General features: G+C 46.2%; 1 protein-coding gene across 1 annotated transcript in view; it reads right to left on the bottom strand.

Moving 5' to 3' along the window:
* Window positions 1-13,110, bottom strand: part of lekr1 (leucine, glutamate and lysine rich 1) — a 277,802-nt gene that overhangs the window by 157,890 nt on the left and 106,802 nt on the right. The window contains exon 3 of the mRNA XM_041205252.1: window positions 5,427-5,641. Within this exon, the coding sequence (XP_041061186.1) occupies window positions 5,427-5,641 (215 nt within the window). The remainder of the gene's footprint in view (window positions 1-5,426; window positions 5,642-13,110) is intronic.

The raw sequence follows: 13,110 nt of genomic DNA, 5'->3' as shown, positions 1-13,110 counted from the left end.
TTTGTTCATGACTCATGGGTCTCATAACATTGAGATCCCAGCAAGGTGTGGAGCTGCCGTCCATTCTGTGCCATTTGACATCAGCTGCAGTCAAAGGCAGGGATGAAGGGAGAGAGAAAGGTGCATTGCCTCGAATGCTGGTGGAGGGCAGCCAACTCATAACTCCAAACCTTCATCCTCCCAGGTGAATGGTCTGGCAGATCATGTGGTTAATCTTTCCATGCTGCCAAGGCAATGGTCTCTCTACAAAGTCAAAAGGGTAGTGGAGATAAGTCTAAATGTCCATGTGAGGCTGCTTGTACATGGCTCTCAAAACCCTGGTCAAAGAGCAATGGCTCCATACGCATTCATATATGAATGGGAGGAACACCCATCTCTGGTCCTCCAGCGTGTCCTTTACCTGGAAGGGGGGGGGTGGGGATGCCATGTCTAGATGGAGGCCAAGTGAACAGCTTAGCACTTGTCTGCTGGCTTTCAGATGGAAGGAAACCTATTAAGGAAATGCTCACTTAATGTATCAGTTCAATTCGTTCACACACTCACTTAGGCATCAATGAAGCATAAGACTATAAGACATAGGAGCAGAAATTAGGCCATTCAGCCTATCGAGTCTGCTCCGCCATTAAATCATGGCTGATAAGTTTCTCAACCCCATTTTCCCGCCTTCTCCCCGTAACCTTTGATCCCCTTAACAATCAAGAACCTATCTATCTCGCTCTTAAATACACTCAATGGCCTGGCCTCCACAGCCTTCTGTGGCAATGAATTCCATAGATTCACTACTCTCTGGCTAAAGAAGTTTCTCCTCATCTCTGTTCTAAAAGGTCTTCCCTGTACTCTGAGGCTGTGCTCTCGGGTCCTAGTCTCTTCTACTAATGGAAACATCTTCGCCAAGTCCACTCTATCCAGGCCTTTCAGTATTCTGTAAGTTTCAATCAGATCCCCTCTCATCCTTCTAAACTCCATTGAGTATAGACCCAGAGTCCTCAAACATTCCTCATATGTTAAGCCTTTCATTCCTGGGATCATTCTCGTGGTAATGGCTCTCATCCACATGAGGCGGAGGGTTATCATTTGGCACAGGGCGATGAGGAACAAGGCCCAGAGCAGCAAGAGTCAGCAGGGCCTCTATAAGGTCAAGAAGCTGGCGAACATGGACCACTGCAATGGCGAGCATTGGCCCAACCTTGGGTGTATTGCTGGCGGTGCTCTTATCTCGAGATGAGTGAAAGGCAATGTTGGAGGTGCCTTCGTATGTCCTGGGATGTGGTTGCTCATATCTTCCAGCTTCTCCAGTATGAGCTGCAGCCACAAGGAATCTGGGGGAGTAGTGTGGAGCTCGTGGCGTGCAATGAGTGAATGTCTGTCCGGGTGGCCTTTAAGTATGGTACCAGGACCTTCGACCGCATGAGACAATAGCAGGATGGGCGATTTTCCACACTGATACAAGATTCATTGATCTTGTCACTGATGTATAAATAATGAGCTGAAAAGTGGCAGATCGGAAATGATGCCAATTTTCACATCCGCCACTAGATTTAGTCTCCAGAATGGAAAATTCTGCCCATAGTCCTTTTTATTTAAAAACAAATTTCACCCGCACCATAATGTGTGGTCTCACAAAACGTTTACTTAGCTTTTGGATTATTTTGATTAATCAACTATGTTTGCCTTTAGAATTCCTGTCGTATCTTTAGCACTGCACATATTCTCAATGATTTAATCCACATTTAAAACTTAAATTCTGCCACATGCAGAAAATTATTTCTTCCAAATGCAGTAGAAGATATGGCACTTATTCTTTAATTAATCTATTACCAGAAGAGAGGAGAGGGAACATTTTTGTGTTGTACACATATAGGTGACATTTGACTGCAGGTGGCAATCTGTCAATGGGTATAGATGGACTGATTTAATGTTCAGCAGAACCAGCTTTGTTCCAATTCTAGTGATATTTTGTTTAATAGAAAATATTGTTTTAGGGAGAGAAGAAGCTATTACAAAACTACTCTTGATTCTTGGAAGCCATAGTGCACAATAATAAAATAATTTCTTGGTGGATTTACCTTCAGATCAACTTCAAAGACACAAAGACAGTAACATGCTCATGACAGTGGCGGATACATAGAGTTTGGGATCAAGGGAAGGATAAGTAGTGACATAAAGGAAATGGGGACCAGACTTGGAGCAATTTGAAGCTTTGATTGACTACAATGAACTGTAATGGAGAATATTAGGTAAGGAAAAGATTAATAGTCTTTAGAAAATGTAAAATAGAAAGAAAAATTGTATTAAACAGGTAAAAGTTACTAAAAAGTACCAGACGTCCAGAAATCATCAGAAACACAACCAGGCACATCATAAAAACCAATATCACTTACAAATATTTGAGATAACAGATTGAAGTCAACTGAATTAATGAGCTGGGGACAGTAGCCTGAGAATGAAGCTGACAGTTCGTTCTTGGTTTTTGCCAAATCTTCATCAAAAGCCTTCAATGTAAAGTAATGAATACCACTCTGCAGATGTTCAAAAATCCCCTTGAATTAAAATCTCTTTCACATTATGAGTAGCTTAAATTCAATTATACAGTACTTATTTTTGATTAGCACTTACACAGAACTGAAGTAAAACTTTGTTTTCTATCTGTACCCCAGACTACTACATGAATTCTTCAACAGTCAGCAACCAGCTGGTAATCTGGCATTTGTTGATGCTTCGGGCAGGTCAACTTCCTGTGCTGAGAGAACTACCCTCCCATTAGGCAGTTCACCACAGCAACATGTCTGGGATTAGAACGTATGAACTTATATTTACCACTCCATGACACTGAGTTATGATGAGATGTGGTAAGAATGACTGCCCTTGACATCAAGGCAGCATTTAACAGAGTGTGGCATCAAGGAGCTCTAGCAAAATTAAAGTCAATGGGAACCAGGGGGAAAACTCTCCACTAACTGGAGTCATATCTAGCACAAAGGAAGGTGGTTGTGGTTGTTGGAGGTCAGCCATCTCAGCTCCAGGACATCAATGCAGGAGTTTGTCAGGGTAATGTCCTAGGCCCAACCATCTTCAGCTGCTTCATCAATGACCTTCCTTCCATCATAAGGTCAGAAGTGGGGATGATCGCTGATGATTACACAGTGTTCAGTAGCATTTGCTACACCTCAGATACTGAAGCAGTCCATGTCCAAATGCAGCAAGTACTGGACATCATTCAAGATTGGGCTGATAAACGACAAGCAATATTCACTCCACACAAGTGCCAGGCAATGACTATATCCAATAGGAGAGAATCTAACCATCTCCCCTTAACATTTAGTGGCATTACCATCACTGAAGCCCAAACTATCAACATCCTGGGGGCCACCAAATGACCAGAAACTGAACTGGACCAGCCATATAAATGCTGTGGCTATAAGAGCAGGTCAGAGACTGAGAATTCTGCTGTGGGTAACTCACCTCCTGACACAATCTGCAAGACACAAATTAGGAGTGTGTAGGAATACTCTCTACTTGCCTGGATTAGTGCAGTTCACCACCATCCAGGACAAAGCAGCCAGCCTGATTGGCACCCCATCCAGGCTTTGGGGAGTCAGGAGTTGAGCTATTCATTGCAGGATTCCTAGCCTCTGGCCTGCTCTTGTAGTCACAGTATTTACAGTATTTATATGGCTAGCCCAGTTCAGTTTCTCGGCAATAGTAACTACCACCCTCCCGCCCCCCCAACCAAAAGATGTTGACAGTGGGGGATTCAGTGATGAACATCAAGGGGCGATGGTCAGATTCTCTCTTGTTAGAGCTAATCATTGCCTGGCACTTGTGTGGTTTGAATGTTACTTGCCACTTGTCAGCCTAAGCCTAGATATTTTCCAGGTCTTGCTGCATTTGGGCGTGAACTGCTTCAGTATCTGAGGAGTCACGAATGCTGCTGAACATTGTGCAATCACCAGGGAACACCCCACTTCTGACCTTATGATGGATGGAAGGTCATTGATGAAGCAGCTGAAGATGGTTGGGCTGAGGACACTACCCTGACGAATTCCTGTCCTGGAGCTGAGATGACTAACCTCCAACAACCGCAACCATCTTCCTTTGTGCTAGATATGACTCCAGCAGGTGGAAAGTTTGCCCCGATTCACATTGACTCCGGTTTTGCTAGGGTTCCTTGATGCCGCACTTGGTCAAATGCTGCCTTGCTGTCAAGGGCACCAAAGCTATAATGAGGTCAGGAACTGAGTGGCCCTGCTGGAACCCAAACTGGGCATCAGTGAGCAGGTTATTGCTAAGCAAGTGCTGCTTGATAACACTGTTGATGACCTCTTCCATCATTTTCTTGATGATCGAGAGCAGACTGATGGGGTGGTAATTGGTCGGGTTGGATTTGTCCTGCTTTTTATGTACAGGACATAAGTGGGCAATTTTCCACATAGATGCCAGTGTTGCAGCTGTACTGGAACAGCTTGGCTAGGGGCGCGTCAAGTTCTGGAGCACAAGTCTCCATCCAAACTTTTGAGTTGATTAGCATGTTGTAAAGATAATATCAGTACTATTAACGGAAATGGGATCCCTATTTGTTCAGACTAATCTATATATATATATATATATTAACAAAATAGTGACTCATAGAGGGATGGCTTACGAAAAATTATATTATTTGTGCACTGGACAAGATAAATAGAGGAAGTAACATATTGATGGCTAGCCTCTAGCAGACAGGTTAAAGTCTTTTCCTTGAGATGACAAAACGACTTCCATTTGTTGTACAACTTTTGACGAAGTCAGGGTGTTCAGAATTATGTTAAAGTGATGCTTAGAGTATCAGCCAGCCCTATTCAATAGTCACACTCAGAATATAGTTTTAAATGAAGAAATAATTACTTAGTACACAGAAAAATAACTAAGTTTGATTTATTTTTCTGAAAAGTGTAAAATTCTACTGATTTGACTCCTAATGGTGTTTTCACCATATGATTGCTTTCCTTTAGTAACGTTTTAGCCTTTGTGGCTTTGTAACTGCAATACCAAGTATCCCTTCCCCAAATAGAGTGCCTATTTTAAACCCAAATCTCAATTAATATTTAAATTTGGCAAATGTGATAGTGAGGTTTGTCAATTTATATTCAGGCTACTCAATAATGTGCTTGGTACATGATTATCATCTCAGGGGAGGAATAAGCAAGGCTAACTCCTTACACTGCAGAAGAGTGCCTCCGGTCACTCAAGTAAACAGCAGTATTGATGACAATCATGTAGCAGTGTACAAATCAGACTATATAACTCCCACTAAAAAACGCAAACAGTACTTTTGGTGAAAGGGGCAACCTAAGCAATATAAATCTAATGTATGGAATGTTAGATTGAAACAACATTTTGGTGTTACAAAAAGTGTACTCAAAAGATAGTGATACTAATTTCATACTTACCTTTCTTTCTTCTGTTGATTATCACTTTTCAGGTGTTCCAAGCATTGATTCATTGAACAAAGTTCTCCTTGCAGTTCTTTTTCACGTTCAATGCTTTCACGGTAAAATTCCATTTCTGCTTCCATTGCTTTCACTTTTTCTTCCATTAATTTGAAGTCACGATGTATTAGATAACTAACTCCACAATATTTACAAACTGTCTCATCCTGAGGCATCTGAAAACAAGAATAGTGGGACACAGAAACAATGATTAATCAGAAAATGCACCACAACTATATTATGTAGTATATCAGTGGCAATGATCATCTGCACTGAATTTGTTGGTGTTTCTGATATCACTATTTTTAGTGCACTGTAATATAAATGCTACCTGCATATGACTTTTCCTAACAAAATATTGGTGCATCAGTTAATAAACAAGTTGCTGCAAAGTCTGCATTATAATTAGATGCTTTAATGCACTACAATTTATATTTTGGCCCAGAATTTGCTGCAATAGCAATATTGGTTATGAACACCACAAGGTACACACGCTGTGTCCTCCAATTTGCTGGAAAAATAATTAGAATATCTTGCATTGTGAGTAGTAGCGGATTGTGAGCATATGGCTGATGGATAGTCAGGAATCCATTTTATAAAAGCAAAATAATGCCAATTCTGGAATTCTGAAATAAAAACAGAAAGTGTTAGAAACACTCAGCAGGTCTGGCAGCCTCTGTAGAGAGAGAAACAGAGTTAATGGGTGGATTTTCCCAGAATTGCACTAAGTGCAGTAATAGGTGGGTAAAATGGAGTCCTACTGGCCGATGAAAATGGCGGTTTTCACACCTTATATTCCTAATCCTGCCTCATTATATATTCACTCCCACGACATATGCCGTTTCCATGGCAGGTGGGCTCTCATTCACCTGCTTGCCATCACCCAGCTGTTGCATCAGGCCGGCCACCATCTTTAAAAGGTAACAGCCAGCAAAGCGCTCATTGCCACCAGCTCACCACCGCTGCCTGGGAAACATGGCCTACAAAGACAAAAAGACTTCAGCCTCCCTGCTTCACCAACAGGTCCCTTGAGCAACTGCTGGGTGCCATGGAGGCCGGCTGGGGTGTGCTCTACCCCCACACTAGCTGCAGAATGGGTGGCAATGTCATCAACTCAGCTTGGGAGGCAGTGGCAGCAGTGGTCAGAGCGAAAGCTCTGCAGAGGACAGCCACCCAGAGCTGCGAAAGGATGAACGATCTCCTCTGTATCCGCCAGGGTAAGTCATTCTTTTCATCACTCCCAACTCACACACCCATCACACATCCACAGGGCCCTCACTCACTGCCAGTGCAAGGGACATCACCATTCACTCTTTCACACACTGCCATTATCCTCATCCGATCCATGGGACCACTCACCACCCACACAGGCCAAGCGTACTTATCATCTGGCCTGGCAGGCATCCTGATTCGCTCTCCACATCTCTATCCATGCAGGACAAACTGGCTCACAACAGGAAGGAAAAGTTGCAGACAGGTGGAGGGATGCCGGAAATCAAAGTTCTGACAGAATTTGAAAACAGAGGCATCCAGCTGGCCGACGATGACCGGGACCAGTCCTGACGGTGAGGTCGGCGCTGCTCTACCAAGTGAGATCCATCAAACAACCATGCCGTGAGCGATGTGGCTTTCACAGGCCACTGCCAGGCACTAATCATCTCTCCTTGCTTTCGCAGGCACATCTGCCAAACAGCTGACAGAGTCCATGATCCAGGGCCTCCAATCAAGCTCTGAAGAGACCTCTGAAGAGGAATCTGAAGGCTCCCTCCTTGAAGTCCTATCACAGCGCTCACCCACACCCTCCACCAGCGCAGACACATGCCTCGGTGGGACCTAGCTTTAAAGTAACTTGGGATCACAATCTGGTGAGCACATCACACTTTCTGATCCACAGCAGGCAGAGGCAAGGACTTCCCAGGTCCCCGGCACTCAGGGGGCTACTGGAGGCCAGAACATTGCTGAGTCCGAGTCAGATGATGGACCTCTGGACTTGGTCATGTTATAGTTGCTGGAGCTGCAAAAGTTAGCTAGGGAAAAACAGGAAGGGATGTTCGCTGCACTCCTCAGGTTGCAAGGCACAACGGAAGAGTCCATCTGTCTTCAGGCTGAGGTGATAGCACCGGCATTGCAATGCACCGAGGTCAACACTAGCAGGATGGCGACCGCCATGGAGGCCTCGGTCCAGGATGTCACTCCTGCAATGCTGCCCGGGCTTAACTCAATCGCTGATGCCATAGTTGGCCTCCAACAGTGTGTACGCGAGAGGGGTGCTGGGCAGTTTGATATCACTCTAGCTACCTCTCCCACTCTCAGGGTCAGCCAGGGGCCCTCGGGCACCCTTAGGGAGGAGGATCAGCAGATGCATGCTCTGGGGCCGTCCACCAAGGTGATTCTGGGAGTGACGGGCCCATCTGACTCCCCTCTTCCTGTGATCACCGCAGATCCAGCTTCACAGGCCGAGGAGGGTGCCACTGCCACACAGCAGGATCCTGAAAGCAGGCCCGGGCCCTCCAAGTCTTGGCCCTCCAGAGGACGCCCACCAAAGTCATCACAGACAGGGCGTCACAGTCAGCAGGCTGCCTCCACCTCTGCTGTTGATGTCTGGGGAGCACCTAGACGTAGCAGCAGGATTAGGAAAGTTAGGTAAAAGTAGTTGCACAGCCTGACCACTGGTGTTGATCACTTGTACATAATGTTCACTATTGTCAATAAACTCCTAAGAATGTCACCCTGCCTGTGGCTCCTTGTTCTGATGAGCAGTGTTCTTGTCACTCAGATATTGAAACCTCTCCACACAAGATAAAAGGCAGGTGTCTCAGTCCAGGGCCTTTTCCCTGTGCTCTGTGCGGCCTTCAGAACACAGTGATGGTCCAGCCTCACACACCCTGGAAATATTACTGATGCCTGCACCTCGGCAGTGCTGATCATTGCTGCCAGAATGTAGTGTGCAGGCACCAGAGTTCTCTCATACTCTCTGTGCGCTCTCAGCACCTTTAAGGTGAGGCTGGCCCCTATCACAACAGCATCTGCAACCAGTGATGCTGTGCACCAGCTCCTGAAGGGCTGAGGTGCTGAAGGCAGACACAGCATCAGATGCGTCTAAGGTTTCATGGCTGCATCTTTGAGATGGCCCTGATCATGGAGTGCGAGTAAACTGCCCTCGGCCAGACAGGAGTCAGACATTCTCAGACATTCTCAAAGGCTTTGTGAAGATCTATGGCGTATTCTCACTGTATGTTGTCACCATCCTCCTGTGATCAATTGACTATTAGGGCCTCCACTGCATCTCCATGACAGGAGCATTCCCACAGAGGGTATTGGTGCTGCAATAAGTCAAAAGTTCACAACTGCGATGCGAAGACCTACAGGGACACCTCATTGCATGTCGTCATCATCCTCCACAAATCTGGTAGCTATGAGGGCCTCCCGAGTGTGCCTGCCTTGTCTAGCCAGTGCGAGAGCCTCAGACCCGTCGTTGTCACCACTGAAGACCCCCTCACCCCCATCGGTGTCCTCCTCATCGGAGGAGACGTACAACCCCTCCATCTCTCCTCCCATTGCAGCGCCTGGTTGTAAAGGGCGCAACAGATGATGACAATGCATGACACCCTCTGCGGACTGTATTGCAGGACTCCACCAAACCGGTCCAGGTGCTGGAACCTCATGTTCAGCATCCCAATGGTCTGTTCCACCAAGTTGCGAGCTGCTGCATGAGCCTCATTATAGCGCCACTCTGCTGCAGTCTGAGGCTGCTGCATGGGTGTCATCAGCCATGGCCTCTGCAGGTAGCCCTTGTCCCCAAGGAACCAACCTTGCAGCCTCTGTGGATCGTGGAAGACTGCAGGGATCTGAGAATGACTCAGGATGTAGGTGTCATGCACACTCCCTGGAAATTGTGCACATATCTGTAGGTTGCGTTTCTGGTGGTTGCATACCAGCTACATGTTCAAGGAGTGTAAGCCCTTGAGGTTGATGAAGTTCACTGAGTGATGCGATGGTGGCCTGAGTGCCACATGAGTGCAGTAAATCATACCCTGCAGACGTAGGAATCCCGAGATCAAGGCAAATCCAATGACCCTTGCATCCTGGCTGTCCCAGTCCCGGGCGAAATGCACAAAGTTGTGTGCCATGGAGAAGATGGCATCCATGATCTCATGGATGCATTTGTGGGTGGCGGATTATGAAATTCCACAGAGGTCACCTGTGGAGCCCTAAAAGGAGCCAGTGGCACAGAAATTTAGCAGTCACTTTCACAGCTACTGGCAGTGGATGCCCTCCATGTCCCCCTTGTTGCCAAGTCCTTCAATAAGTGGCAGATGTTAGCCACCAAATCCCTGGACATTTGCAGTCGTCAGCGCCACTGGTCCTCAGTCATCTGCAGGAATGGCAGGAGGCGTATACAGACCCTGGGTGTCGCTAGGCATCAACCAGCCACGGCTCGCTGTCGCTCCTGGGCAGCGTGTGAGAGCGCCCCGGCTGCTCCTTCTTCATGAGGTTGCTGCTCCTGCTTTTGCGCAGCCAGGTGCCTCAATCGCTCTCTCTTCTGTCTTCTACAGTCTCTGTGGGCCATCAGGCATACACAAGTAGGTCACCAGGTTCCATGATCCTGATATGGTACTTCTGTAGCATGAAACAGAGAGAGATGCGGTTATCATGGCTGTACTTAGCACCTTTCCTGACCCTGTGTGACCGCCCCTTAATGCTTCCCGGAGAGTGCTGGTCACGCCTCCGATGGCCAGAGATGAGTGCGCTGCATGGCTGCCCTGTCAACCTGCGACATGGGGGACACTGGTCCAAATTAGGTTGCTGAGATTGCAAGGGGCTGTGAGCGCCTCCAGCAGCGACTGCTACACGGCCAGCGTAGGCAAGGAGATTGTACAGTGTGTGCAGTCCAACTGCTCCGCTGTCCAATAAAGTACTGGCGGACTTGAATTCTGTGCCGATGGGGGGTGGAGGAGTTGGGGGGGGGGGGGTTAAGATATGGAGCACTTGGTGGCCCTTTGGTGCCTCCGCATTGCTTGCTATGGGCGGGCAGGCTAGGAGCCTGACCCCAATCATATCACTATTACTGTGCCTGATCTGTCTTGGTTGCAGAGGCATGGTCAGTTTATACAGGTGTCCCTAATGCATGGCCACTTCCCTCGCTTACCCTGCCCCCCACCTAGATTGCCAATGCACAGGATGCAGCACTTGAGCACTTGACCCCCACCCCAGCTTCAGCAGCCACCTCCGAGGCTGGCCAGCACTTGCCCCCAAACATCCCCCATCCCTCAGCAGTTGCCTGCGGGGCCAGGCATCAGCTTCCCTCACATCCCCCGGCTCCCCTGAGGCCTATAAACAATGGACAAGCTGTGGAGAACACCGCTGCTCACTCACCTCAGTTCCCCCAAAGGTGAAGGCTCCCAAGTGCACGTCGCCTGCGTGCTGTTGTGAAACACGTCGGCGTGCTTTCCCGCCGATGTGGACGGACGATATGGCGGGGTTCCAAGAGCCTGGCAGGATGGCCTTTTAATTATATGCTAATGTATTACAATTATCTCTCTGCCGACCGATGGCAGGAAATGGGGCTAATCGGATGATCGCGACCTGCCTTCACACAGTCGAGAAGTGGGTCTCACCATATTTTCCACACACGCCACTGATCACCCCTGCTGCCAGCAGGCTTGGAAAATTCCACCCAACATTTCAGCACTGATGAAAGGTTGCAGACCTGAAATGTTAACTCTGGTTCTCTCTTCGCAGATGATAAGAGTCCATTTTGCTTGTCAATCTTTGTGGGAATTTCAACCACATTTATTTCCTTATTTATGTACCTCTGTAAACAACAGCAATAATTTTTAATTATCTAAGCCAGCAAAATAATGGTGACAGAATGTGAAATGTATATTTATAGAAAATATGTTGAGTGTAAGTAGTTCTCCTTTAATACTTCCCCTCTCCTTTCATAAATATAATTAGCAACTGAACAAAGGGCTGAAGATTAGGAAATAGAATTCTTTCTTTCTCTTTTTTCCTTCCTTCTCTTTCTTTCTTGTTCTAAAAACAATGTGATGCCACTTAACGCTGGCTTAATGCCTCAGTTCATGTATTTTGTGAATTTTGGGTGGGAAAATTTGCTTCCATTTCTATATTATGTAGTCCTACCATAAAAAGGAATTAAAAGGAAGATGAAATAGTAATAGGTACTTAAATTAAAATCCTGCAGTGCCAACAGTCTAAGTGGCAGCAGTAATCGCAGTGGCGTTACTTCAATGAAGAAACAAGTACTTCAAATTCATTTTAGCTGATTTAAAAAGGGGTGGAGCTATGAGAATTAAATATTCAACATTTTTGGAATGGTTAATGGCTGACCAGCACAAAAGTTCCAGAGAATTATGACCTGGTCTAAGCAACGGCCTGAATCACCAGTATCATAATTCCCTCGCACTTGTGTGCTTGTGTGCCATATAACACAGATGTGCCATTAGGAGATGGTGCGAGACTCCAGCAAATTCTGGGCCAATGTTTTTTCTAGTGCGTTTTTAGAACTTCAAAGAGCCCAATTTGGGACTGTAAAATAATTGTAAACATGGACATGAACATATCTTTTGTTATACAGTGAAAATAGATTTAGCTTTAAACTTCCAATGCATGAGCTTGCAGCGCTTAATAATTTGGAGACCTATTCTCTGTGATACAGTGCCACAAGGCATTCAATGACCTCACACAAGTGGTCAAGGTCAAAAAATATATCTTCAAATGCCAAATGCACTCACTGTTCATTTGAACAATTGTTGCACTCAGCCAGCACTAAACATGCTGCTCACAGGCTGCATGCATCAGTAAGCCCAAAAGTGTAAGTCCCGAGCATCACTTAAAGCTAGCCTGAACTAATAATAACCAAAGCTACATTAAAGGGCGGTGTATTATGCTGGAGTGGGTGCAGGCTGTCACACAAGAAGTGAATCAGAGTTGAGAAACAATGAAAAGTGGCACATTAAGAGAGAAAGTAGACTCCAGACTTTTCGGAGGCTGCACTGGAGGTGGTGGAAAGGAGGAGAGATGTCTGAAAGAGGCCAGGAGGTCCTCCAGGGACACACTCAGTGGGAGCAAATAGCCATTGAGGTCAATGCCCATGGGTAAGCTCCAAGGGCCAGGATACAGTGCCATCAAAAGTTCAATGACCACAAGTCCCGAAAATGCATCTTCAAGTGCCAGATCCTACGAAAGTGGCAATATATAGATAAGAAAAAGGAGGGGACCACAGTTAAGTCCTTTGGTAACAAGGGGTAGCATGGATTCAGGTTATGGCCACTGAAAGTATGCAAAGTATTCAGATCATGATGACAATCAGCATGCAATGCTGATTTAGTGCTGGGGTATCATTCTGAAACTCAACACTCTATCCACTAGTTCATACACTGTCCAAATTCCAACATTTCCATCATTTACTCACCAACAACCTCTATCAATCAGGACTCATACATGGCAAATGCTTCACCTCATCTTCACACACTTAGCACATGTCCAAATGCAACAATACCTGGACAATATCCAGGCTTGGGCTGACCAGTGGCAAGTAACATTCGCGCCACACAAGTGCTAGGCAATGACCATCTCCAAGAAGAGAGAATCTAACCATCGCCCCTTGATGTTCAATGGCACT

This window comes from Carcharodon carcharias, chromosome 2, assembly GCF_017639515.1.
Source record: "Carcharodon carcharias isolate sCarCar2 chromosome 2, sCarCar2.pri, whole genome shotgun sequence".
Lineage (NCBI taxonomy): Eukaryota > Metazoa > Chordata > Chondrichthyes > Lamniformes > Lamnidae > Carcharodon > Carcharodon carcharias.
The sequence above is the reverse complement of the archived record's forward strand: the minus strand, read 5'-3'. Positions and strand labels throughout refer to the sequence as shown.